Raw genomic sequence first — 21,106 nt, forward strand, 5'->3', positions numbered from 1 at the left:
AACAGTTGGGTATTGTTTTGGAGCACATGTGCCAGCTCTAAATTTGTTATCGGGCTGGAAACTAGAGTAGACCCCAGTTTGAAACTTACTCAATTTGGGAAAAATTCCTTGACTGTTTTAAAAAAATTGAAGTCTCCTCAAATATTTTTTGTCAATTTTCCCTGACTTTTGATAATTCTGAAAGTGTCTAGGTCTCGAAGTCAAACGATGTCGAGGAAAAAAAATATATTCAAAATTTTTTTATACAGCTTGAAGAAAAAAACTAGAAAAATTTCATAAAAAATGTCTACACTGCAAAATTTTAACGGAAAAATTCTGTATTCTCAAATTTTTTGCACTTCTTCAAATTATGAATATTCCCAACGCTACTCCGCAACAGGCTTTTGACTGACGAACATGTAATAAGCACCCTTCCAAAAATCACAAAACTCATGTTTGAACAAACTCGAAAAATCTCTCACTTTTCAAAAAAAAATGTACTGGCATTTAAAAAGTGACAAGTTCATCCGTTACTTGTACTTCCGGAGACCGACATCTTTCATTTCTCCGTCCGTTTGCCCCCTTAGGGTTTTCTTGAAAAAAAAAAGAAAAAGAAAAGACCGCCAAAAAATGACCTAATCCCTTCATTTTGAATCGAAGGAATGTGCCCTTCTGCTAGCTTTAATCAAATCTTTCCTCTCCTTTTTTCTCTCTCCAACTTTCTTTGTTTTCCCACCAATTTTCTTTTATTTCAAACTTTTTCCAGCTACCTTCATGAAGATCAATTAATTTAGCAGCCTAGCTTGCAAAATTTAGGCATAGGCACAAAATGCCTACATGCCTTCAAGGCTACCTAACTTAGTTAGTTTTTCAAATATGTTCCGTTTAAAAATGGGTTCCTAGATTTTTTATATAATTTTTGAGTTTTTTGTTGAAAGTTTGGAATTAAAAAATCCATCATTTTGATAAACAATAACATTTTTACCAATTTACTTTTTTTCCAGAACTTTATTTTGAAATTTCTGGCGTTTTGAATTTCCAGCCTCTTAACTTTTATTCATGCCTTTCAATTCCATATTTCTATTTTCCCTCCTGCTCCTTTGAGCCAAATATCCATTGCTCTTAAATTGGCCAATAAATCATAGGACATTCACATTTATTTGCCTCCCCCCGACAGCAAAAAAAGTGTCGAATGCTAAGATATCCTACTCAAATGTGTAGAGATGAATCGCCAATTTTTTTTTCATTTTCACAAAATTTGTTGTTTTTTGCATTTTTCGAAAAAAAAGCTAAAAATTGCTAGAAAACATTTTTCCAGGAAGCCCAGTTTTGAAGAAAAAAAAGTAAATTTGACTGCCTAATTTTTAAAAATAATTTCTCAACTAAATACTGGATGCTTCTCACAATCACTTTTTCTTGGATTCTATAAATTTTCAAGCGATTTTTAAAAATTCATTTTATCGAAATTCCAGACCTCTGACACAAATTGTTTTCACAAAATCAAGCCCAAGAAATTTTTATTCCGAGTTGTTTAGAAACGTTCAGAAAATCGAGAAAAGTTAGGATATTCTTGTAGTTGAGAAAATTTCTGAAGATAAAATAACTTTTTAAAAAAATTTTTGAAAGCTTTTTGGATTTCTGAACATTTGCAATTTACATAAATATCTACCTACAGTACCCCAAATAGCTACTGAACAACCTACTAAACTCCATTCCCAAATTCCTATGCAGCTTCATCCATACTATATCTATTTTGACACCCACAACTAGACATGGCTAAAGTCTTGGAAAATAAAATAAAAAAACGGAACGGAAAGGGACCAACAAGAGTCCCTCTTCTCAGTTTCTCTCTCTTGTGGTCCCAATCGCCCGCCCCGACCGACAGAAACGGACAAACAACAATAATACGAGAGAGAGAGAAAGCGAATACTAGAAAGAGAGAGAGAGCGCATCTGCTTTTTCTTTCCTTACTTTTTGTGTATTCGTGAGAAACGGAGAGCAGTCAAAAAAAAATGGCCGCCGGCAATTTTTTATTTATAGTTGTTCTAGTCATATTTTGTTGCATCGACATTCCTTCATTCTTGTTACAGCACGCGTCATTTTTAGGGCTTGATGTTACTGTACGGTAGTTTTAAATTTTGAAAAATTTGAATTTTTTGGGTGTCAGGGCATCAAAATTCTAGAAAAATATTTTTATCTGTCTTTATACTGGCCCTGATATTTTTTGAAACACTACAAAAGTTTGTATGTTGATGTTTCAAAATTTCAAGTCTAGGTTTTAGGTTTTGGTAAAGTGGCAAATTTTCAAAAACTGCGCTTTTTTTTGAGTTGTTTCAAAAATTTGTATCATTTGAAAGTTAAACTATTGATAATTAAAACACAATTAAATATAGAATTCGTAAAAAAAAAAATTTTAGGCTACTTCCAAAAATTATGATAATTTTTACATGTACATTAAAAAGTTTTAAATTTTTTTTTGAAAAGTTTCACATTTTAAATGTAATTTATTTAAAAGAGTTCAGATTTCCACGATTTATCAAAATTGGTGCATTTTTTCAATTTGATATTTTGAATATTTTTCCTCATTAGACCTTTAAAATTTTGGCAATTCCAAAACTTTTGCTCCTCAACCAAATTTTGATTTTTCTGGCACCTTATGTCATTCTCTTACGTCATTAATCATCATATCTTGGGTTGTGATAACACAAGGAGAAAAGTGAAAAAGAGAAAGCTCAAGAATCTTTACACCCTCACTTTTGTGTCGGTGACTTCTTTATGCTCTGAGAGCTCCTGTGAAAAAGAAGATGGCTTCAGATCATTGGCAACAATAATAGACGATTAACAGCTGCTTTCTCTCTGAAGGCATCCAACCAATTCACTTACTCTCTTGGAATCTTTTTTGCTTTGTTTTTGGCATTTTAGAAAACAATAAAAATGAGGTGTTGAGATTCTCACTAGCTCATGATTTTGCGAACTTTTTAGAAATCTTATTTATTGATAGGAAATTGGATTATTTATCAATTTTTTAAAAGTTTTTTTATAGCTCTAACCGGCATTTTCAACAGCTTTAAGATACTAGAGAACTTCTGAGAGTGTTTAAATACAAGTAACTATGGTCATTTCTCAGGTCATAATAACGCCGTGTTCAGCTAAATTAAGCGTATGTTTTTTTAATTTAAAAAAAAATTGCCAAGCTCGGCGAATTCGGCAAATTAGCCAACCTCGGCAAATTTGCCGCACACCCCTGATGCATACCAAACGTAGAATAAACATTTTAAAAATAAATGCTAATAATTTTCATTGTTTTTCATTTATTGGTGCCAGAAGCCCTTTGTTTTAACTTTCCATATTCCAGTTCCAAAATCTTTGAAATTTCTTGCAACATCAAATAGTCAAAGAAGCTGTTTCAAAATTTATATTCCTAATTTTCTTAACCTCTTCCCAAGTGCCCTTCTTTTTTTTTCTCAAATTTCCATGTGTGTTGTTGTTTGGCTAGAAGAGGAAATGGGTAATTTGAGTAAGAACATGCTCTTTTTCTTTCTCCCGTGCTCCCCCAGCTCAATCTTATGTCTTTTCCGTTGTGCAAGTCACTATGACATACCTATCATAATTGCTGTACTTTTCTATAAAGCTTTCTAGATTGCTAGAATACCAATATCTTAAACCTTATTTTCTTCTCTTGAGCTTTTAATTTTTTCTAATGAAAATCCTTAATTTTTGCAGACGGTTGAAAGTAGAATGACACTATGTGGATGGCCGACAGAATGCACTGAGCTCAGCTGCTGCGAGTCCTACATTTTTAGGCTTTACTTGCTTATTTTTACGTAGGTTTCTAGTATGAAAAAACTTAAAAAATAATTGAAATTCCAGCTTCGGAGTAGTCATTGTTGCAATTATTGTGAGTGCTCTTTGGATGCTGTTCGAATTCAGACCAAACTACAGGTATAACTTAAGCTGATTTCTGAATTCAGAAATATTTTCTTTAATTTAAAAGTCATTTTAAAATCTGAATTTTCAGAAATCGTCTCCGTCGCCAAGATACTGAGGAACAACACCGATTGGAAGAGAGATCATTCGAGGAAACCAAATATTTGCGCAGATTTTCAGAGCTCAAGTGAGTTTTTAAGAAAACCTTTTTTAAGTTTTGATTCTAAACCCATGAGTCCAATTCGAAATTGGGTATCGCCAAGAAAGTTTTCATACTCGACTTTTTAATGCCTGCGTTTTATTATTTTTATTAGCCAAAAAATAATAATGGAATACTTATTTTTTAAAAATTGAATCAACGTAAAAATGAGCTTTTCGAAATTTGCGCTCTATGGCAAAACTCCGCCCTTAAACTATGGGTCTCGTTAGGCATTGGAGACAATCTCATTCCTTTTTCAATTTCCCATGTATTTTTTAAACATCTTTTCGATCTAGAATTAGGTAAAAAACTAAAAACATAATAAGGGACTCATCCCAATAAATCAATCTTCAAAAACTAAAAATAATGATTGTCTGTTGAATTGTAGCGAGTTATAAGGAGCATTCGAATGGTAGAAATATAAATATTTCCCTTCTTCTTCCTCTTCTTCTTCTTCTCCATATTCTTCAGGTTCGTAGTTCCAGTTTGAAAATAAAGAAGTCAATTTTTTTTCAAATTTTTATTTCTGTAATAATACATTGTCAACTTCTACCGTACTCTTTCCTTTCTTTTCTCTCTCAATTTTTATTAATATTACTCCCCGATTATTTAGTTTTCCCTGTGGTTGTTATAGTTATTGTCATTTCATTTCAATTACCCTGGCCTACTGTACACAATGCGCGTTTGTCTGGCGTGTATTTGGTACCGTACTCCATTAATCAGTGAAATGATAGTATTTTATATTGAAGTGTCCAAAAAATGTGTTTAAAATTGATTTTTAAGTAATAATCTACAATTTGCAGCCCACTTCAAGCCAGACGTCACTCGATCGATAATTGATTGGATCATTTTTTCTTCGAATATCCTCTTCAAATATTTAGAGCTTCTGTTTTTTTCATTTTTTGCGTCTCTTGCTAAAACATTTGTATCCCCGTTTGTATGTATACGCGTACAGCTTTTATTTTTTTCATTTTCTGTAAATTTTCAATCACTTTTCGAGATCCTAGCTGATAACTAATAAACATCTGGAATTATTTTATTTTTTTTCAATTTCTGAAAATGTCGTGACTGCGATAAAAGTGTTAAAAAACGAACCGTAAAGAAATGGTCAATTTTTTATCGTGACAACCTTCAAACTTCCAATTTGAACAAATTTGGTAAAACTTAAAAAAAAACGTAAACTTTTGAATACAAAAAAAACATACAAAAAAGTTTAGTTCAGTTTTGAAACAAATCAGTTCTCAATTTTAACGCAGTGTGCTTGGTTGCGAAAGAGGATTTAGCAACGTCTTCATGATGAGCACCGACGGGAATAACAACAAGAAAGGATCGAAAGAAGGTAAGCTTGTTCTCGTTTGGGATGCTCGCGCTGGTGTTGGGTCTCACCGCGACTTGCTGTGCAGCATCTAATACCAGTGGGTCTTGAAACGACCAAAACCTGTCAGCTACCGTGGATCCGACTCGGCAAATCGGGGGATTACAATCTGGTGGATTGTCTACGCCCAGGAACTATGCACTGATCTGCCCGATTGGCATTCACCGATCCACCGGGTCTCCTTTTGCTCAAAAATCACAGATTTTCGTACTTTCTAATGACACTCTTTTTCCAGGTCCAAAATCATCTGAGATATCAAAGTTCGATCTGGCGAAGGAGAATCCGAAATTGGCTGAATGGATGGATGATTGCATCAAGAGAATGAATAGTAGGTCCCGCTTTCACTAAATACCATAAACCTCCAACTTTTCCAGGTCTCTACAAGGACACGAACATCAACATTTGCAATGTGATGACTGGACACGAGATCATTTCGATTATCCGGATGGTCGAGGCAATCTTCATGGAGGAGAGCAATCTTTGTGAAGCCGAGGCTCCCATCAAAGTCATCGGGGACATCCACGCTCAGTACCAGGACATGAATCGTTTGTTCGATTTGATCGGTCGAGTTCCAGAGGAGAAGCTCATGTTCCTTGGAGACTACGTCGACCGTGGACCGCAAGGAATCGAAGTTCTGATCCTTCTCTTCTGCTTGAAGATCCGCTACAGAGATCGCATCTACTTGCTTCGTGGAAACCATGAGACACCGTCGGTCAACAAGATCTATGGATTCTATGTGGAGTGTCAATACAAGTATGGAATCGGTTTGTGGTGGGACTTCCAGTCATGCTTCAACCGCATGCCAATGTCTGGGTTGATCTCGAAGAGAGTGCTCTGTATGCACGGTGGGCTCTCACCGGAGCTCATCAATCTCGATACGATCAGGAACATTCCACGTCCGTGTGAGCCGCTGGATCGTGGATTGCTCATTGATTTGTTGTGGTCGGATCCGACGAACAAGGGAGAAGGATGGTTCCATTCTATCCGAGGTATGAAAATTCCACAGCTGAATGGGTCTCACCGAGAGAAACATTTTTACTTTGTTCAAAAACCGCTATCACAAGCTTTTTCTCGCGGCGAGACCCAATATTACGGTCTTGAAACGTCTTGAAAAGTGTGCAAAAAAGGCATGCGTCTTTAATTGTTACAGTAGTAGTCTCTACACCTTGCTGTTAAGTCGTTTCGAGACCTTTTAAGGTCATAAGTCTCAAAAATGCGATTTTTTTCAGGAATCAGCTACATGTTTGGTAAAGGAGTCGTCGAGCAGGCATGCAAGTCCCTGGAGATTGATCTGATCATTCGCGCTCATCAAGTCGTCCAGGATGGATATGAAATGATGACTGGACGCCGTCTGATAACTGTCTTCTCAGTGCCAAACTACTGTGCTCAGTTCACCAACGCTGCTGCAGTGGTTTGCTTGAACGCTAACTTGCAGGTAATCTTATCCAGAAGACTCTCGCAAAGTAATAAAATTTTTAATTTCAGATCTCGTTCCAACAAATGATCCCACCGCCACTTCCGGAAGGCACCAAGGCCAAGGCAGCTCCGGCGATTGCAATCGATCCAAACATTGATGCGGCTCGTGCTGACAAAGATGCCATTAAGCCATTTGTCAAGGAATAGAAGCAGTGGAAAGTAACCGATTTAGATTTCATCGAATGAATAGTTTTGATTTAAATTGGTTTTTTTCTTATTTATAATAAATTTCCATTGGCAGATAAAACTGAAATTTCAGTCAAATTTCTTTAATGTGTCTGGTCGGACGCAATGGTAACATTAATGGTCATGTGAAAACATCTTAAAAGTTGCCCTGCAATTTCAATTTTTCATTTTCAAACGAATTGCAAATATTTAGTATCCACATTTTAAGTCTTCTTTTGAATTAATAATAAAACTTCCTGTCTAGCAGACCAATTTCGAATTTTCATTTGCAGAGATCGCAATGAATTTGATCGACACCATGACACTGATTACCGATCCTGAAACTAGAAAACAAAACAACAACTTCGAAAGCTATTAACTTTTATTAAGTTTGAACTGCCTATATTAGTATTCAAAACTAAATTCTCGAAACATCTGTTGATGTTCGAGAAATTAGTAAAAGAAAACAAACGAAAAAAAGAAAAAAGGCCACAGAGCAAACTTGTCATCGTAATTTCAAAGAGAAAAGAAATTGCGATGACAAATTGCTACACAAAGGGTGCTACACAAATATTTAACAAGGAGAAGGGGGATGTGCATAACAGGATAAGTATGAAATAACAAGAATGGGCAATATTAATACACTGGGAAACTATGTGAGTATGGGTAAGCTTATTGCAATTGTAACATTGTAAAATTACACAAGTGGGAAGGAATCATTAGTCAAAAACAATTGAGAAAAGGGATCATGGAACAGCGAGGAAAGTATGAGGTGGTTAATGAAACAAAATTTGCCTGTTGAAGGTGATCATGCGTTGACACGACGTTCCGTCAGATCTCCCGAAGCTTTGTAGCAGATGATGCTGGTCAACTCTCTGAGACGGTCTGCCTCCGGGCCGCTAACACTTGGAATGTTATCCATGGTCCTGAAAACAAAATAGTTTATCTATAAAATGCGATAGCAAAACTTACACTGCCTCGTTCCACAGATTGCGTCCTCTCTTGGCGTACTCGTTGGCGACATACAATGAAGTTGGAAGCGACGTCGGAAGTCCAACAATCTGGTGAAGATGGCACAGCTTGTACGTGATATCCTCCAATGCCGTCATGCTGACTTTGGCGTCATCGGCGAGAACTGTGTACAATGGAGTTTTCGCAGTTCCTTGCAGAGTGATGTGGGAATTCAGGAAAAATTGCTTGCAGGCCGGATTTGTCACGATGGAATCGACCATAATACCGGGAGCAATATTCAGATCCCATGCTTTTGGAGCGGCTGGCATTGCAGAATGTCTGCTTGCGGTGCTGGAAGTCGCTTGTGGACGGGCAGCTAGACTTGTCTGAAAATACAGGAAGTTATTGAAATACAAGGTTAATAATAACAAACCACATCCGGCTTGAAGAATCTGAAGCTGTGATCCTTTGACACCACGATGTAGACCAGTTGAATTTCAGGTGAGAAACCTCTCATGGCAACACGAACAAGAGGAATCTCATAGGCCATGATTGATCCATGATTTCCTTCGCTTGTTTCAGTTCGGTAGATAATGACGCGTCTCGGAAGACCGCCATTATGGAACCTTTGGTATTCGCTGAGCGAGTGCATCACAATATCCTCAATCGGCGCAAGAGTCTGAAATTGAATGGAATGAAACTATTCTAAAATGGACTGGAAACTCACATCTTGGCTGGCAGAGTTTAACATGAAGTCTCCACTGAACTCCTGGTTGTGCTGTGCGTTGTATGCATAGCCAATAACATTGGGATTTAGAACTCCTTTGTTCTCCATCGCGTACTTGGTCCCGGCAGGTGGCGCGGAAATTCCAACTCCAATGATCAGATGCGAGTCGAGCTGCCTGAAAGAATATTAAATTAATATGAATTTCGGAAAAAGAAACTAATACTTCTTGACGTCCACGAAAACATAGTTGGATCCTCTCAGTTTCACATTCGTCTTGTTGATAACGTTTTCGAGAGTTAACCGCTTTCCTGCATTGATAACACTCAATGCTTTCGATAGCTTCATATCTTGTATGATCATCTTCGTATCCTTCTCAATCACCTTGTAACGCTCTGAAAGATAGAAATATAGATAAATATCGTAAACAATATAACATACGATGGAGTGTAGTGATTGAATCGTCCGTTATGATGAAAACGAACATGCAATTTGCTTTCATAGCGTCGTACAGACGACTCTCGATGGCGTCCATATGAATGAGCGACATGTCAGCAGGAGCAGGCATGTTGACTCCTTTTGACTTGCACATAGCCGCAAACTCATCTGCGAATTTCCTGTAACGTAGAATTGAGATATGAAACTATTTTGCCAAACTTACTTCAGAGTATCCAAGGTTATGCGAGTTGATGTGGTACCGACGACATATATCGCCCACACATTCGGCGCCGTGGCTGGTCGAGTGAAGCGGTTGGGACGCCACTTGTTGTCCTTGACATTGATTGGATTGGTTCCGTTTTCAGCGTTCGCCAACTTGACGGCAGGAATTGAGCGTCCTTTGACCATGAGCGGTTCTTCACACACCGAGACACCCATTTTACCGAGAGCCTCGTTGTCCGATGAAATTTGCGCCGCATTTTTTCCCGTCATGATCAGACGCTGGCGAACGTCAGGCATAACAGCACTTTCTTTAGTGGTCTTTTGACTCTGAGCACTGGTTTGCTGCGGGATCTGAACGCGTTGATGAGAACTGATCTTCAACAATTCCATCGGGTAGAAGTTGATATTTCCTCTCTCCTTGGAAACGATGAGGTTTGCGCCTGGGTAGCGAAGAGTGATGTTGTATACGTCTTCGAAATATTGAGCTACAGTACAGCTTCCACCGTCATTGAGCTGAAAACGAGCATTTCCAGCCCCTTCGTGATGGATTCCCTCGATCTTGTGATGACGTTCACGACCACCATATGTAGAATAGCAATCGAGACCTTTGATGACAGCTGCGCAGCGGTCCTTTTCGGGTCCCTTCAGGCCGTGTTCCACAGGTTGCGTAGTTATCTCCTTCAGTTTATCGAGAATTGGCTGATTCTTATGGAAAGCGACCTTCATCCCTGAAAAAAGAAATAACTATGAGATTATTATTTTGAACACTGACCGTCAATGACAACTGATGGATTGCTCCGCCCCCTGCCATAGGGTCCTTCAATGAAGTTGATCGTCTTCTTGAGTCCTGGTACAACTTGCTTTCCATCCCCAACGTCAACAACGTCGGACTTCTCGAATCCTTCACCGAGTGGGTCAATGAAAAACATTTTTCCATGATCGAAAACAACGTATCTTGCAGTGTTACGAATACATGGTTGAGTGAGAGCGAGTTCGAGGATCTGTTGGTATGCCAAGCTGACAGAATCGAGGTTTGAGTCAGAAGCTCGTCTTGCTACGTCTTCTCGTGTGAACTTGACCGCTGGATTTTTAGTGGGGAACACCTCCAGCTTGATACACGGCAACGATTTGAGATCCTTATGATCAATCTCTCCTCCATCAAGCTGCATGTACTTGGTCTGAAATATTATGAATAACATTGATCAAGATTTATTGTATTTACCTTTACTGCGCCTTCTCTGAACCCTTGGAAAAGATCCACGTTGGAGAACAGAATGCTTTGACCATCGTAAATGAGACAGCTATCAGACGTTCTGAAGAACTCCTCATAATCGCCAAGAGCGCGAAACAGAATCGCACAGCACTTTTCGTCTCTCAGTAACGACGAAACTGAAACATATTATGAGCAAGGTTTAAATAATGCGGTAGCTTACTCATCCTTTCCCTTCTTGGTGAAAGTAACTTCATTCCCGTTTTTCAGTTCCGTCGTGATGTGAACGCTGTACTGATAGAACAACGAGTCCTGGTGCATCTCGATTCCGAATACGTTGGTTTGTATTTCGGCCTCAACGCCACATTTTCCTGGTTCAGTCGGTGCTGGATACAGCTTTGCAGCTGGAGCGATCTGAAATTTAACAAATTAGAAGGTTATGAAACCGATTAAACGTACATTGAGCTCTTCCAGTCTCTTGATGCAAGCGTCGTTAGACGTCTGATACTCCGATCTTAGCGGTTGAGTTGGAACTGGAACTGGTGGAACGGCAGGTGGTGCGTGGACGCTCGATGGAGCTCCAGAAGGCGTGTAGACTGATGGAAGGGCTGGCATCTTTCGATTTTGTCCTGTAAATTGATAATTAAAAGTAGTGTAGGAAGTATAGAAAAAAATGCGTTGATATATCAAGGAGGTGCGACATTAATATTTGAAACAAAAATATAAAAATAACACACAAAACGAGCATCGAAAACGACAAATTCCGCGAAAAAGGGGAAAAGAAAATACGAAATTGAAAATCGCGGTAATGTTTCGTATCGGTATAGGTTCAAAAGTGGTAGAATTACATAATTTATTACTAATAAATCCGTTGAATGATAAAAATGATAAAGCTCATATATTTAACATGCGACCTGCCGGTCCGAGAGTAAAACGAAGAAGTGACGATTTCCTTGCGCGGTGTCGACGTGTTGGGGTTTGATGTGCATGTGTGGTAGTACTGTAACACTCGTGACGTGTGTGTCTTTTGGCGCGGCTTTCAAACAGGAGTTTCCCGGCTTTGTCGTTGTTGATGACTTCCGTGGATTGTCGTGAGCATTTAGAATACGGAAAGACTTCGTAATAATCATAATAATTCTTTAATATTTCCTTGACGCATTTCCTGGGTATTAATATCATTTCTTAAGTCGTGATCGGCGGAATATCAGTATTCTGCGTATTCGCGACACTCCCGGCCCCTTCAAAAATGGCTTATTATCAGCTCGTGATACTAAGCAAGACCCGACCATTTCCGTTACCATTTTACTTCTTCATTTCTGTGTTCATTTGCTTTTGAACCCCTTACTATAAAAAGTCGTGATAGGATGAATATGTATATTCTCCTTCTTCGCGACAGGTAATCCTAAAATTCTGGGTTACTGTAGGTGACTTTCGCTGTGAGACCTTCACTAGAATTCAAATTGCCTCTCACAACGACGTTCCACCGTTACGCCTTGCGTCTTGTTTAACGTAAATCCACCTGAACAATTTCGTAGAACCAATTTTCTTTCTTTTGCTTTTTTGCTTTTCCTGAATGGAATAAATTGAAAATATCTTTAAAAGTTTTAATATTTAACAAATTGATAATTTTTCACTGTTACAATAATCTAATGTTGAATCATCCGTGTAGAAATATCTTTAGGCCTGGTTCTGTATTGATTTTCCTATTTATATTTGTATCACTCTTGTATTTCATTTGATTATCGGTTTTTTCTTATAAATGTTAAGAAATAACTAGTAAATTCAATTTTGCAGACTCAGAATGGCCGATGAGGACGATTATCAAGATATGGATAATGATGATTTCGTTGACGACAACGAAATGGAGGACGTGATCGAAGAAGATCCACAACGCCCTGACAATGAGGACGAGGACGATGACAACGTGGACGAGAATTTCGAGCTTTTCGATCAAGGAAAGGCTGTTCCGACTAGTGAGCATGTGACAACTCCATTCATGACAAAATACGAACGAGCTCGAGTTCTTGGCACTCGCGCTCTCCAAATCGCCATGGGAGCTCCGGTTATGGTTGAACTTGAAGGAGAGACCGATCCATTGGAGATTGCTCGCAAGGAGCTTAAACAACGCCGTATCCCGATCATTGTCCGCCGCTACCTTCCAGATGGATCATACGAAGACTGGCCAACCGATCAACTTCAACTCGCTGATTGGTAGAGAAATGTTTCTCTAATTTTTCCTCATTTTAACTGTTTCACCTTTTTTGCTCTCCTCATTTCTGATCTTACACTCTCATTTTTATTTTGTTCCGTTCGTATTATTCTCTTTCTCTCTCCTTGTTGACAATGTTATTTGAAAATTAATGAATAAAATTTTAGATTCAACTCGAACAACGGGAAAGATGGTCGCTTCGCAAAAGTTCTCTGATGCCGAAATCGACAGCTTTGGAGAGGCATTAAACGACACAAAGTAATCTTGTAGATTTTTTTCCAATTAATAAATGAAAATTTTCAGGAAACCTCTGAAAGCTCGTTTCCGAGCTCTATTTATTCTCCGGAATATTGGATGTGATCGTTCTGTTGACTGGATTGGAAAATGTCTGAATGACGAATCAGCACTTCTGAAGCATGAGTTGGCTTACTGCTTGGGTCAAATGCAGAACAAGCACGCCATTCCAACACTTGTGAGTGTTCTTGAGGACGAGAAGCAAGAGCCAATGGTCCGCCATGAAGCCGGTGAAGCGTTGGGAGCAATTGCTGATCCTTCAGTCAAAGATGTCCTCCGAAAATATGCACAAGATCCGTGTCCAGAAGTTTCCGAGACATGCCAAATTGCATTAGGAAGGGTGGAATGGGTTGAAAAAAGTGGAAAGGATACCAACAGCCCTTATGATAGCGTTGGTAAGCGATTCAATTAAACATATTTTGCTTATAAAAGTTTAATTTGTAGATCCAACACCATCAGCTTCAACATCCGACGTCGAAGAGCTCGCAGCCACTCTGATCGACGCTTCACTTCCACTTTTCGACAGATATCGTGCGATGTTCAGTCTAAGAAACATTAAGACAGATAAATCCATCAAAGCTCTTGCTCAAGGTCTCTACTGTGAAGATAGTGCTTTGTTCCGTCACGAAGTCGCATACGTTTTAGGACAACTTCAGTCGCCTGTTGCCACTCAAGAATTGAAGGATCGTCTTCTACTGTCAACTGAAAATTGCATGGTCCGTCACGAATGTGCTGAAGCTCTTGGAGCAATTGCCAACGAAGAATGTACGGAGATTTTGAAGCAATACGTCAATGATGAGGAGCGTGTTGTTCGAGAAAGCTGCGAAGTTGCCTTGGATATGGCTGAATATGAAAACAGTGATGATCTACAATACGCTCACGTTTAATAATTTTTTGTTGATTTCCTCCTGTTCTTGTTCATTGTTTTGTTTTCCAGTTTTAATTAAAAATTTCACCTAGTTTGTGATCCAGTTTCTAATTCAATTTACGTTTTGTCGAAATTTATCTACTTTTACCAGATTTCTCCCGGAACTTCAGACAAGTTTTACAGAATGAAGCCGTGTGGAAACCTAATGTGCCAGATCGCTCGCCGACTTCCGGCTCGCCAGCTGCATATTTCGAGACGATCCAATTCCCAGTTAGCAGATGTTGGAACTCTTTCCGAAATTGAGATGCCAGTTGCCAAACAGCTTAATATGAGAAATCATCTGCCAGCTCCACTTTCTAAACAGATGGATACGTTGGGAGAAGTTGTTACCTTGGTTAGTCGGCGATAATCAATGGAATATTATATTCAATAAATATATTTTCAGATCCGAGAACCAATGGCAGAAGTAGCAAGCTGTATGCGAGTTGTGGATAAAAGTCTTCCAGCTCTTCGCCTCGTGTTATGGGGAGCTTTCGGAACCGGAAAGTCGGTTACTCTCAATCAAGCTGTTCATCATGCTTATAATAATAAATGGGCAATTGTTCATCTAAGAAGTGCAATGGAGCTGACAAGAAGAGTAAAAGAAATTGAGATGTCATCTTTTGTACAAGGCCGTATCAATGATCCATCGAATTCTGTTTCTATTCTCCAAAATTTCAAGCAACAAAACCAACATATCTGGAAGATTCTCGGAGAGTTGCTCACTGAAAGAGATTATGAATGGTCGAAAAGTGAACGAACGTTGAAAGGAAAACCTATCACTGAAATTATTGAAATGGGAATCTCTGCTCCGTTCCTTGCCAGTGATTGTGTTGGTGCAATCTTCCGAGAGCTCCGACGCCACGCAAAAGATGACAAACTGAAGGTTCTAGTGGCGATTGATGATGCGAATTCTCTGTGGGGAAAAACTTTGGTGAAACGAGCTGATAGAACCTATGCACCACCTTCGGATCTTACTCTTGTTGTACATTACCGGCGAATGATCGAAAATGATTGGACTAATGGATGTGTTCTGATGGTTGCAGATAAGAAAGAGGTTGCAGACGCCAGGGATCATCTCGGAGTCTCCAGGCACACTCCATTGGAATTGTTTGGAGAAGAAGGATTTGAATATGTTGAGGTAAAATTGAAAGCATATATATTATCTTGAAAACTAATTTTTCAGCCATTCGTTCCAATTGAAACGTCAAATTATACGGAAGCCGAAACAGATGCAATCTATAATTACTATGTGAACAAGAACTGGTTAGCATCAAAAGCAGGTGAGAGACCGCCAATCCCATTATATTGCAATTTCCAAATTGTTTGCAGCTCGTAGCGAGGAAGGAAGGAAACAACTTATGCATCTCAGCGCATTCAATCCATATTATTACGAGAGGCTTTGTGCGTTCAACTGATTTAAATCATTATAATTTACGTTTTTTGTTGAGTGTTTCTGTTTTTTTTTAATTTTTAGGTCTCTAGTTTTATTTGTTATGAATAGAGAATGAAAAATAATGTTTTTATTATACAACTGGCCATTGTTTTTGTTGTTCGTTGTTCCTGTTCTGATCGGGATTTCATATTTATTCTCTGTATCTTATTCTATTTTTATTCATCAATTTCCAGATCCAGATCTCCATGCTCCAGCTGAAACCTCGAGTTTCGGCATTAACCCGGCTTTCAGCCGAGGTTCGATCTGCATCGCAATGGATCAAAGCAAGGTATTTGAATTTTAAATTTTGTAAAATATATATTTAATATGATTCATTTTCAGTAACTCTAAAACACCAGACGACATCAATGTTGAGAAACTCTTCGTTGAGAAGGAAGTGCAAAAGCTACTGACGGATTTAACAGAAATTGATTTGGAGCACAAAGTGTTCAGACCGCGAAGAACTTCGATTCAACAAAGATCTCATTTCGCTCTTATGACTGAAGAACGACTTGAAAAGGTTTGTTTGAAAATGATTTATAATTTACCGCATTTGTCGATTTACAGTCGAGTTTCTGATAAACTTGGATCTGCTAGACTAGAAACTACTCACCAAAATGAGAAGCTATTTATTCAATTTGACTTATTTTTTTCCAGACTCGAGAGCGTATGCGTGAAGAAGCTCGCAGATTCCTACAATTTGTTCCAGTGAAAGAACCTCGCGAGGAGAGTGTTCAGATCCTCGCCAAAGATCTCGAATTGAAGGATTTTGACACTAGCAAATTCGTATTCACTGATATCACTTTCGATGCGACCGACCAGGATCGTACTGTAGTCGTGAGAGAACCCGATGGTACATTGAGAACTGCGAATCCAGAAGAACATGATCGAATGAACAGAACTTATTATCAAAAACCGAATCGTTCTGTGAATCCTCCACCACTCTTCTCGGATCCAAATCTACAAAATGCTCTTGATAAGAATGATCACGAATTCGTTCTAGACTGGGCTTGCTGGTTTTACGAGCCTGACGATCCGGCCTATGTTCGTTTGAGTCAACTCGTATTTGATCGTATCAATGAATCTGGTAAATTCCATGTCGTAACCTCAACTCGTCACTTTGGACCATTCACTTTTTATTTGGCACTGAACGATAACATTCAGAAGCTTTTGAACTATTTTGGTGGACTTGGAAGATTATCCGACTGTGCAAATCTTGTGAGACTTCAGAAGGCTGTTCGTCCCGATTGGAGAGTTACAATTGCTCAGGGAGATTCTGATGAGAAGATTGTAAAGGATTTTGCGAAGCAGAATGCTCGATTCCGAGATGAAATTCAGGATCTTTTGAATTTTATCAACAATGGAAAATTGAAATCAGATCAGGAGCAGACGGAGCACGTGAGGGAACGATTTGGAGTACGAGTGGACAAGAGAAAAGCACGCATCACTTCAGCCAATATTCGTGGAGCCGATGGACCACTTGGTGATTTGAGCAGTGAATATTCGGTGAAAGTGGTGAAGAGTGAGGGAAGTGGACGTGAAGGAGGAGGAGGTGAAGAGAATAAGAAAGATGAAGGAGGACGTGGTGGTGGAAAAGGACGATGGAGAAGTAGGGAAAAGAGATCAGATGATGATGGAAAGAAAAAAGAATGATGCTTTCTAGATAGAGATTTAAAGTGAAAATTGAAATAATTTTTGTATTTATTAGGATTTTAGCTATCTATTGTTTTTTTTCATTGTTTGTTTTCATTTTATTCTTTTTTTTTTAATTCTCGTTTTTTTGTTTTTTTTTCTATGAAATTTACAGATTTTGAACTTTTTTTTCAAAAAAATTGATTAGATTGGTTGATATCCCATCCACTTGTTATTTGTTAATCTTGTTAGAAACATTTTTTCAATCCACATTTTTCAGGTTAAACCATGGTGACGCATAGAAGAAAAGGAGGCAGTGGTCCGCCACAGAAACCACCGCCAAGAATAGTTGATCGATCTAGTTTTGAGTGAGTTGAACACATTTTTGAATTGAAAAACCCTTTTAAACTACCAGGTTTCACCCAAAAAAAAAAGCAAATGTTCAATTTATTGGAATTCGAAAAATTGAACATCGGAAAATCGAAGAATAAAAACTTTTGAGTATTCTAAATATGGTTTTTTAAACCTGATTTTTAAGTTGATTTTGATGAAAAAAAAATTAATTTATGTAAAATATCGAGAAATGACAGGAAATTATTGATTATTCGATTTTTTGCGAAAAGCGACATTTTTCAAATTTTTTTAAAAACTAGATTTATCAAAAATTTAATATTGATAAGAAAACAACGAATTTTTCTTTAAAATATTAAGAAAAAACCGGAAATTGTTGAAAATTCGAATAGTTTTTTTCGCGGTCAAAACAAAATTTTTAGATTTTTAGAAATCGGTAACTTTAGAAAAAAGTATAGAACATGCACGAAAAATATGAAAAAAATCGAAAATTTATGATTTTTTTAAAAGCTAGTTTATAAACTACCCTTGTTTCGAACTAAAACCATTTTTTTTTTCTAGGAAAAACACAAAAATTTTCAATTTTTGAAAATCGGAAAAACGAGAAAAAAGAAGAACGAAAAATATTTTTTAAAAAATTGATTTTTTTTATTTTTTCAGCGCCGACAAAAAGAAGATAAAAGTCGAAAAACTATATCACAAAGCCAACAATCCAGACAATGACTGGCCATTTTCCTTCGGTTCAGTCTTCAAAATGTTGCTCTCAATTCGAATTTCCGGTGCAATATGGGGTATTATCAATGATTGTGATGAAGTCTACAACTATTGGGAGCCACTTCATTTGTTTCTTTACGGAGAAGGATTTCAAACATGGGAATACTCTCCCGTTTATGCCATCCGATCGTATTTCTACATTTACCTCCACTACATTCCCGCGAGTCTTTTTGCCAACTTGTTCGGTGACACTAAAATTGTAGTTTTCACTCTTATTCGATTGACAATTGGTTTATTTTGTTTGTTGGGAGAATATTATGCATTTGATGCCATTTGTAAGAAAATCAACATTGCAACTGGCCGATTCTTCATCTTATTCTCAATTTTCTCATCTGGAATGTTCCTGGCAAGTACTGCATTCGTTCCATCTTCATTCTGTATGGCTATAACTTTCTACATACTTGGAGCATATCTCAACGAGAATTGGTAATACAAACTTCACTTTCTAAATTAAAAAAAAACGGAATTTTACGATTTTTGCTCCGAAATTACTGTACCCGGTCCCGAAGCGACCAGCTTTTTAAAAAATTTTAGAATTCAAACTAGCATGGGCCTTTAAAGATTACTGTAGTTTATAACTCCCCGTTGTCGCGGGATTAGATTTTTTCACAAAAAAAAAACCGAAAAATTGAAAAAAATTTTAATCGAATTTTATTTATTCTGATAAGAAAAACATATAATTCAATTCTACAAAGAGGAAAAATGACCAAAATTCAAAATAAATTTAAAAAAAAAAAACGATTTTTTTTGAAATGAAACATTTGTCGAAATTTTGGAAAACGGAAAATCGAATATCCCACACCCTTGTTGAGAACTACAGTAATCCTCAAAGGCGCACCATTTTTTCCATTCAAAACATTAGTCGCTTCGAGACCGGTTACCGTATTTCTGGAGCAAAAATAGAAAATCTTCGCGCTTTAGAATTATCTATATTCTTCTTATTACAGGACAGCTGGAATCTTCTGCGTCGCTTTCTCCACTATGGTTGGCTGGCCGTTCTCTGCTGTCTTGGGGCTTCCGATTGTTGCCGATATGCTTTTATTGAAAGGATTAAGAATTAGATTTATTCTGACATCGTTAGTGATTGGATTATGTATTGGTGGTGTGCAGGTTATTACTGATAGTCATTATTTTGGAAAGACTGTTTTGGTAAGTAAATTTAATTTCTAAAATTTAAATTCTAAGTTAATTAAATCCTTTAAGGCCCCATTAAACATCTTCCTCTACAACGTTGTCAGTGGTCCTGGTCCATCACTTTACGGAGAAGAACCGCTCTCTTTCTACATCAAAAATCTCTTCAACAACTGGAATATCGTCATATTTGCTGCTCCATTTGGCTTTCCTCTGTCTCTTGCCTATTTCACAAAAGTCTGGATGTCTCAGGATAGAAACGTGGCACTCTATCAAAGATTTGCACCAATCATCCTATTGGCTGTCACCACTGCCGCATGGCTTTTGATTTTTGGAAGTCAAGCTCATAAAGAAGAACGTTTCCTATTCCCAATTTATCCATTCATTGCTTTCTTCGCTGCTCTTGCATTGGATGCCACGAATCGACTGTGTCTCAAGAAATTAGGAATGGATAATATTCTCAGCATTCTCTTCATTTTGTGCTTTGCAATTCTCTCGGCATCAAGGACGTACTCAATTCATAACAATTATGGATCTCACGTTGAGATTTATCGATCTCTGAACGCAGAGCTGACGAATCGGACGAATTTCAAAAATTTCCATGTAAGAGTTTTATAAATTTCAATGTTTTTATTTTTTCGAAAACTCCCAGTTGTTCAGGATCCAATTCGTGTATGCGTTGGAAAAGAATGGCACCGCTTCCCTTCATCGTTCTTCATTCCACAAACAGTTTCTGATGGGAAAAAAGTGGAAATGCGATTTATTCAAAGTGAATTCCGCGGACTTTTACCTAAACCATTCTTAAAATCGGACAAGTTGGTGGAAGTTACACGTCATATACCAACAGAAATGAATAATCTGAATCAAGAAGAAATATCGAGATATGTGGATTTAGATTCATGCGATTATGTGGTTGATGTTGATATGCCACAGTCGGATAGAGAACCTGATTTCAGGAAAATGGTAGGGGTTTTGAATATGGAGAAACGTAAATGGAGATTTTATTTCAAAAAAAAAATCATCTCAAATTCAGCGACAAAACTACAAAAGAAAAACAAAAAAAAAATGGAAAAGAATTGAAAACGCGATTCTACAATTTTGGCTAAATTCCCTGTTTGAGGAAATCAAATTTTTAAATTCAAATTTTCATTCTTTCCCATTTTTTTTCGTTTTTGACAATTTTGGATTATTTCAAGCATACTCACACTACTCCTTCCTGTAGAAATGTTCTTAATATATAATTGTAAATTCATATCTATTTTTAGGAAGATAACTGGAAACCAGTGGATTCGCTTCCATTCATCGATGTCTCCAAATCAACAGGATTCCATGGGCTTCTTCGTGCATTTTATGTTCCATTCCTTTCTGCCAAACATAATGTCATGACGACATGCACTTTATATCGAAAATCAAATTTGTAAAACATGTATTAAATATTTATTGTTCACTTTGTCTGAACGGAATTCAGATTCAGGGATTCCGATTTCATGTTAATTTCGGGTTTTTTCTTTTAGGTCACCTTCTTTAAATTTAATTTATTCTTCTTATTTATTGCCTGGAAATTTTTAAAATTTGTATTTATCGTTAATATTATTTATTACCAAGAAATATTTTTTTTACAATTTATTCTCATTTATTGTTTTTCTTTTCTTGGTTTCAAGTCAACGATTTATTATTTTTCTTGATTTTTTTCTAAACTTTCGTTTC

The 21,106-nt window shown here is 37.5% G+C and overlaps 7 protein-coding genes, 2 non-coding genes and 1 pseudogene across 11 annotated transcripts; 7 read left to right on the forward strand and 3 right to left on the reverse strand.

Annotated features, from left to right (window-relative positions):
• Positions 1 to 3,462: 3,462 nt before the first annotated feature.
• Positions 3,463 to 3,523, reverse strand: C06A1.10. Its single transcript, NR_051611.1, has one exon. It is a non-coding gene; the product is annotated as an Unclassified non-coding RNA C06A1.10 (non-coding RNA).
• Positions 3,524 to 3,689: 166 nt separating this feature from the next.
• Positions 3,690 to 5,144, forward strand: txt-13 (transcellular chaperone signaling (x)cross tissue). 2 transcript variants are annotated; one of them, NM_001383936.1, is made up of 5 exons: positions 3,695 to 3,803; positions 3,850 to 3,921; positions 3,998 to 4,093; positions 4,494 to 4,576; positions 4,909 to 5,144. In NM_001383936.1, exons 1-4 carry the CDS (start codon positions 3,718 to 3,720, stop codon positions 4,501 to 4,503), a joined length of 264 nt encoding a protein of 87 aa, NP_001370877.1. In that variant the 5' UTR covers positions 3,695 to 3,717; the 3' UTR covers positions 4,504 to 4,576; positions 4,909 to 5,144. The 2 variants fall into 2 exon arrangements, with proteins under 2 accessions (NP_001380110.1, NP_001370877.1); NM_001393178.1 differs by lacking the exon at positions 4,494 to 4,576 and having other exon boundaries at positions 3,690 to 3,803; positions 4,909 to 5,141.
• A 210-nt stretch (positions 5,145 to 5,354) lies between these two features.
• Positions 5,355 to 7,155, forward strand: C06A1.3 (Putative serine/threonine-protein phosphatase C06A1.3). The gene is made up of 5 exons (NM_063875.5): positions 5,355 to 5,444; positions 5,716 to 5,808; positions 5,855 to 6,469; positions 6,710 to 6,915; positions 6,966 to 7,155. Exons 1-5 carry the CDS (start codon positions 5,402 to 5,404, stop codon positions 7,101 to 7,103), a joined length of 1,095 nt encoding a protein of 364 aa, NP_496276.1. The 5' UTR covers positions 5,355 to 5,401; the 3' UTR covers positions 7,104 to 7,155.
• A 583-nt stretch (positions 7,156 to 7,738) lies between these two features.
• On the reverse strand, positions 7,739 to 7,928 carry C06A1.12. The gene has a single exon (NR_101744.1). It is a non-coding gene; the product is annotated as an Unclassified non-coding RNA C06A1.12 (non-coding RNA).
• A 1-nt stretch (position 7,929) lies between these two features.
• C06A1.4 lies at positions 7,930 to 11,281 on the reverse strand (annotated as a pseudogene). Its single transcript has 11 exons — positions 11,126 to 11,281; positions 10,890 to 11,080; positions 10,679 to 10,845; positions 10,229 to 10,634; positions 9,458 to 10,184; positions 9,238 to 9,413; positions 9,023 to 9,191; positions 8,800 to 8,974; positions 8,506 to 8,751; positions 8,094 to 8,458; positions 7,930 to 8,047 (listed from the first exon to the last, which is right to left on the reverse strand). Coding segments are annotated over exons 1-11 (2,896 nt in total).
• Positions 11,282 to 12,467: 1,186 nt separating this feature from the next.
• On the forward strand, positions 12,468 to 12,881 carry rpb-6 (putative DNA-directed RNA polymerases I, II, and III subunit RPABC2; the record flags this gene model as incomplete). The annotated part of the gene is made up of 1 exon (NM_063877.5): positions 12,468 to 12,881. The coding sequence occupies one exon, from the start codon at positions 12,468 to 12,470 to the stop codon at positions 12,879 to 12,881; it is 414 nt and encodes a 137-aa protein (NP_496278.1).
• Positions 12,882 to 13,042: 161 nt separating this feature from the next.
• Positions 13,043 to 14,133, forward strand: dohh-1 (Deoxyhypusine hydroxylase). The gene is made up of 3 exons (NM_063878.6): positions 13,043 to 13,133; positions 13,179 to 13,564; positions 13,614 to 14,133. The coding sequence occupies exons 1-3, from the start codon at positions 13,066 to 13,068 to the stop codon at positions 14,054 to 14,056; spliced, it is 897 nt and encodes a 298-aa protein (NP_496279.1). The 5' UTR covers positions 13,043 to 13,065; the 3' UTR covers positions 14,057 to 14,133.
• An 87-nt stretch (positions 14,134 to 14,220) lies between these two features.
• Positions 14,221 to 15,607, forward strand: dap-3 (Small ribosomal subunit protein mS29). Its single transcript, NM_063879.8, has 4 exons — positions 14,221 to 14,431; positions 14,483 to 15,217; positions 15,263 to 15,359; positions 15,409 to 15,607. Exons 1-4 carry the CDS (start codon positions 14,222 to 14,224, stop codon positions 15,492 to 15,494), a joined length of 1,128 nt encoding a protein of 375 aa, NP_496280.1. The 5' UTR covers position 14,221; the 3' UTR covers positions 15,495 to 15,607.
• A 98-nt stretch (positions 15,608 to 15,705) lies between these two features.
• On the forward strand, positions 15,706 to 17,324 carry mrps-22 (Mitochondrial Ribosomal Protein, Small). The gene is made up of 3 exons (NM_063880.7): positions 15,706 to 15,800; positions 15,854 to 16,031; positions 16,169 to 17,324. Exons 1-3 carry the CDS (start codon positions 15,718 to 15,720, stop codon positions 17,162 to 17,164), a joined length of 1,257 nt encoding a protein of 418 aa, NP_496281.1. The 5' UTR covers positions 15,706 to 15,717; the 3' UTR covers positions 17,165 to 17,324.
• A 99-nt stretch (positions 17,325 to 17,423) lies between these two features.
• Positions 17,424 to 21,013, forward strand: algn-9 (Alpha-1,2-mannosyltransferase algn-9). The gene is made up of 6 exons (NM_063881.7): positions 17,424 to 17,511; positions 18,155 to 18,694; positions 19,216 to 19,417; positions 19,472 to 20,002; positions 20,060 to 20,362; positions 20,665 to 21,013. Exons 1-6 carry the CDS (start codon positions 17,432 to 17,434, stop codon positions 20,818 to 20,820), a joined length of 1,812 nt encoding a protein of 603 aa, NP_496282.2. The 5' UTR covers positions 17,424 to 17,431; the 3' UTR covers positions 20,821 to 21,013.
• The last annotated feature ends 93 nt before the right edge of the window (positions 21,014 to 21,106 follow it).

This window comes from Caenorhabditis elegans, chromosome II (assembly GCF_000002985.6).
Source record: "Caenorhabditis elegans chromosome II".
Classification (NCBI taxonomy): domain Eukaryota; kingdom Metazoa; phylum Nematoda; class Chromadorea; order Rhabditida; family Rhabditidae; genus Caenorhabditis; species Caenorhabditis elegans.

What these genes read in the sequence shown, in the direction of transcription:
- txt-13 (NM_001393178.1), top strand. Translation starts at nt 3,718, where the DNA reads ATGACACTATGTGGATGGCCGACAGAATGCACTGAGCTCAGCTGCTGC. An exon ending in CTTTACTTGCTTATTTTTAC is followed by an intron (nt 3,804 to 3,849) that starts GTAGGTTTCTAG and finishes TTGAAATTCCAG; the next exon opens with CTTCGGAGTAGTCATTGTTG. An exon ending in GAATTCAGACCAAACTACAG is followed by an intron (nt 3,922 to 3,997) that starts GTATAACTTAAG and finishes CTGAATTTTCAG; the next exon opens with AAATCGTCTCCGTCGCCAAG.
- C06A1.3 (NM_063875.5), top strand. Translation starts at nt 5,402, where the DNA reads ATGAGCACCGACGGGAATAACAACAAGAAAGGATCGAAAGAAG. An exon ending in ATGGTTCCATTCTATCCGAG is followed by an intron (nt 6,470 to 6,709) that starts GTATGAAAATTC and finishes GATTTTTTTCAG; the next exon opens with GAATCAGCTACATGTTTGGT. An exon ending in GCTTGAACGCTAACTTGCAG is followed by an intron (nt 6,916 to 6,965) that starts GTAATCTTATCC and finishes TTTTAATTTCAG; the next exon opens with ATCTCGTTCCAACAAATGAT.
- dohh-1 (NM_063878.6), top strand. Translation starts at nt 13,066, where the DNA reads ATGGTCGCTTCGCAAAAGTTCTCTGATGCCGAAATCGACAGCTTTGGA. An exon ending in GAGGCATTAAACGACACAAA is followed by an intron (nt 13,134 to 13,178) that starts GTAATCTTGTAG and finishes GAAAATTTTCAG; the next exon opens with GAAACCTCTGAAAGCTCGTT. An exon ending in CAGCCCTTATGATAGCGTTG is followed by an intron (nt 13,565 to 13,613) that starts GTAAGCGATTCA and finishes TTTAATTTGTAG; the next exon opens with ATCCAACACCATCAGCTTCA.
- dap-3 (NM_063879.8), top strand. Translation starts at nt 14,222, where the DNA reads ATGAAGCCGTGTGGAAACCTAATGTGCCAGATCGCTCGCCGACTTCCG. An exon ending in TGGGAGAAGTTGTTACCTTG is followed by an intron (nt 14,432 to 14,482) that starts GTTAGTCGGCGA and finishes ATATATTTTCAG; the next exon opens with ATCCGAGAACCAATGGCAGA. An exon ending in CTGGTTAGCATCAAAAGCAG is followed by an intron (nt 15,360 to 15,408) that starts GTGAGAGACCGC and finishes AATTGTTTGCAG; the next exon opens with CTCGTAGCGAGGAAGGAAGG.
- mrps-22 (NM_063880.7), top strand. Translation starts at nt 15,718, where the DNA reads ATGCTCCAGCTGAAACCTCGAGTTTCGGCATTAACCCGGCTTTCAGCC. An exon ending in TCGCAATGGATCAAAGCAAG is followed by an intron (nt 15,801 to 15,853) that starts GTATTTGAATTT and finishes ATTCATTTTCAG; the next exon opens with TAACTCTAAAACACCAGACG. An exon ending in CTGAAGAACGACTTGAAAAG is followed by an intron (nt 16,032 to 16,168) that starts GTTTGTTTGAAA and finishes ATTTTTTTCCAG; the next exon opens with ACTCGAGAGCGTATGCGTGA.
- algn-9 (NM_063881.7), top strand. Translation starts at nt 17,432, where the DNA reads ATGGTGACGCATAGAAGAAAAGGAGGCAGTGGTCCGCCACAGAAACCA. An exon ending in GCATATCTCAACGAGAATTG is followed by an intron (nt 18,695 to 19,215) that starts GTAATACAAACT and finishes TTCTTATTACAG; the next exon opens with GACAGCTGGAATCTTCTGCG. An exon ending in AACCTGATTTCAGGAAAATG is followed by an intron (nt 20,363 to 20,664) that starts GTAGGGGTTTTG and finishes ATCTATTTTTAG; the next exon opens with GAAGATAACTGGAAACCAGT.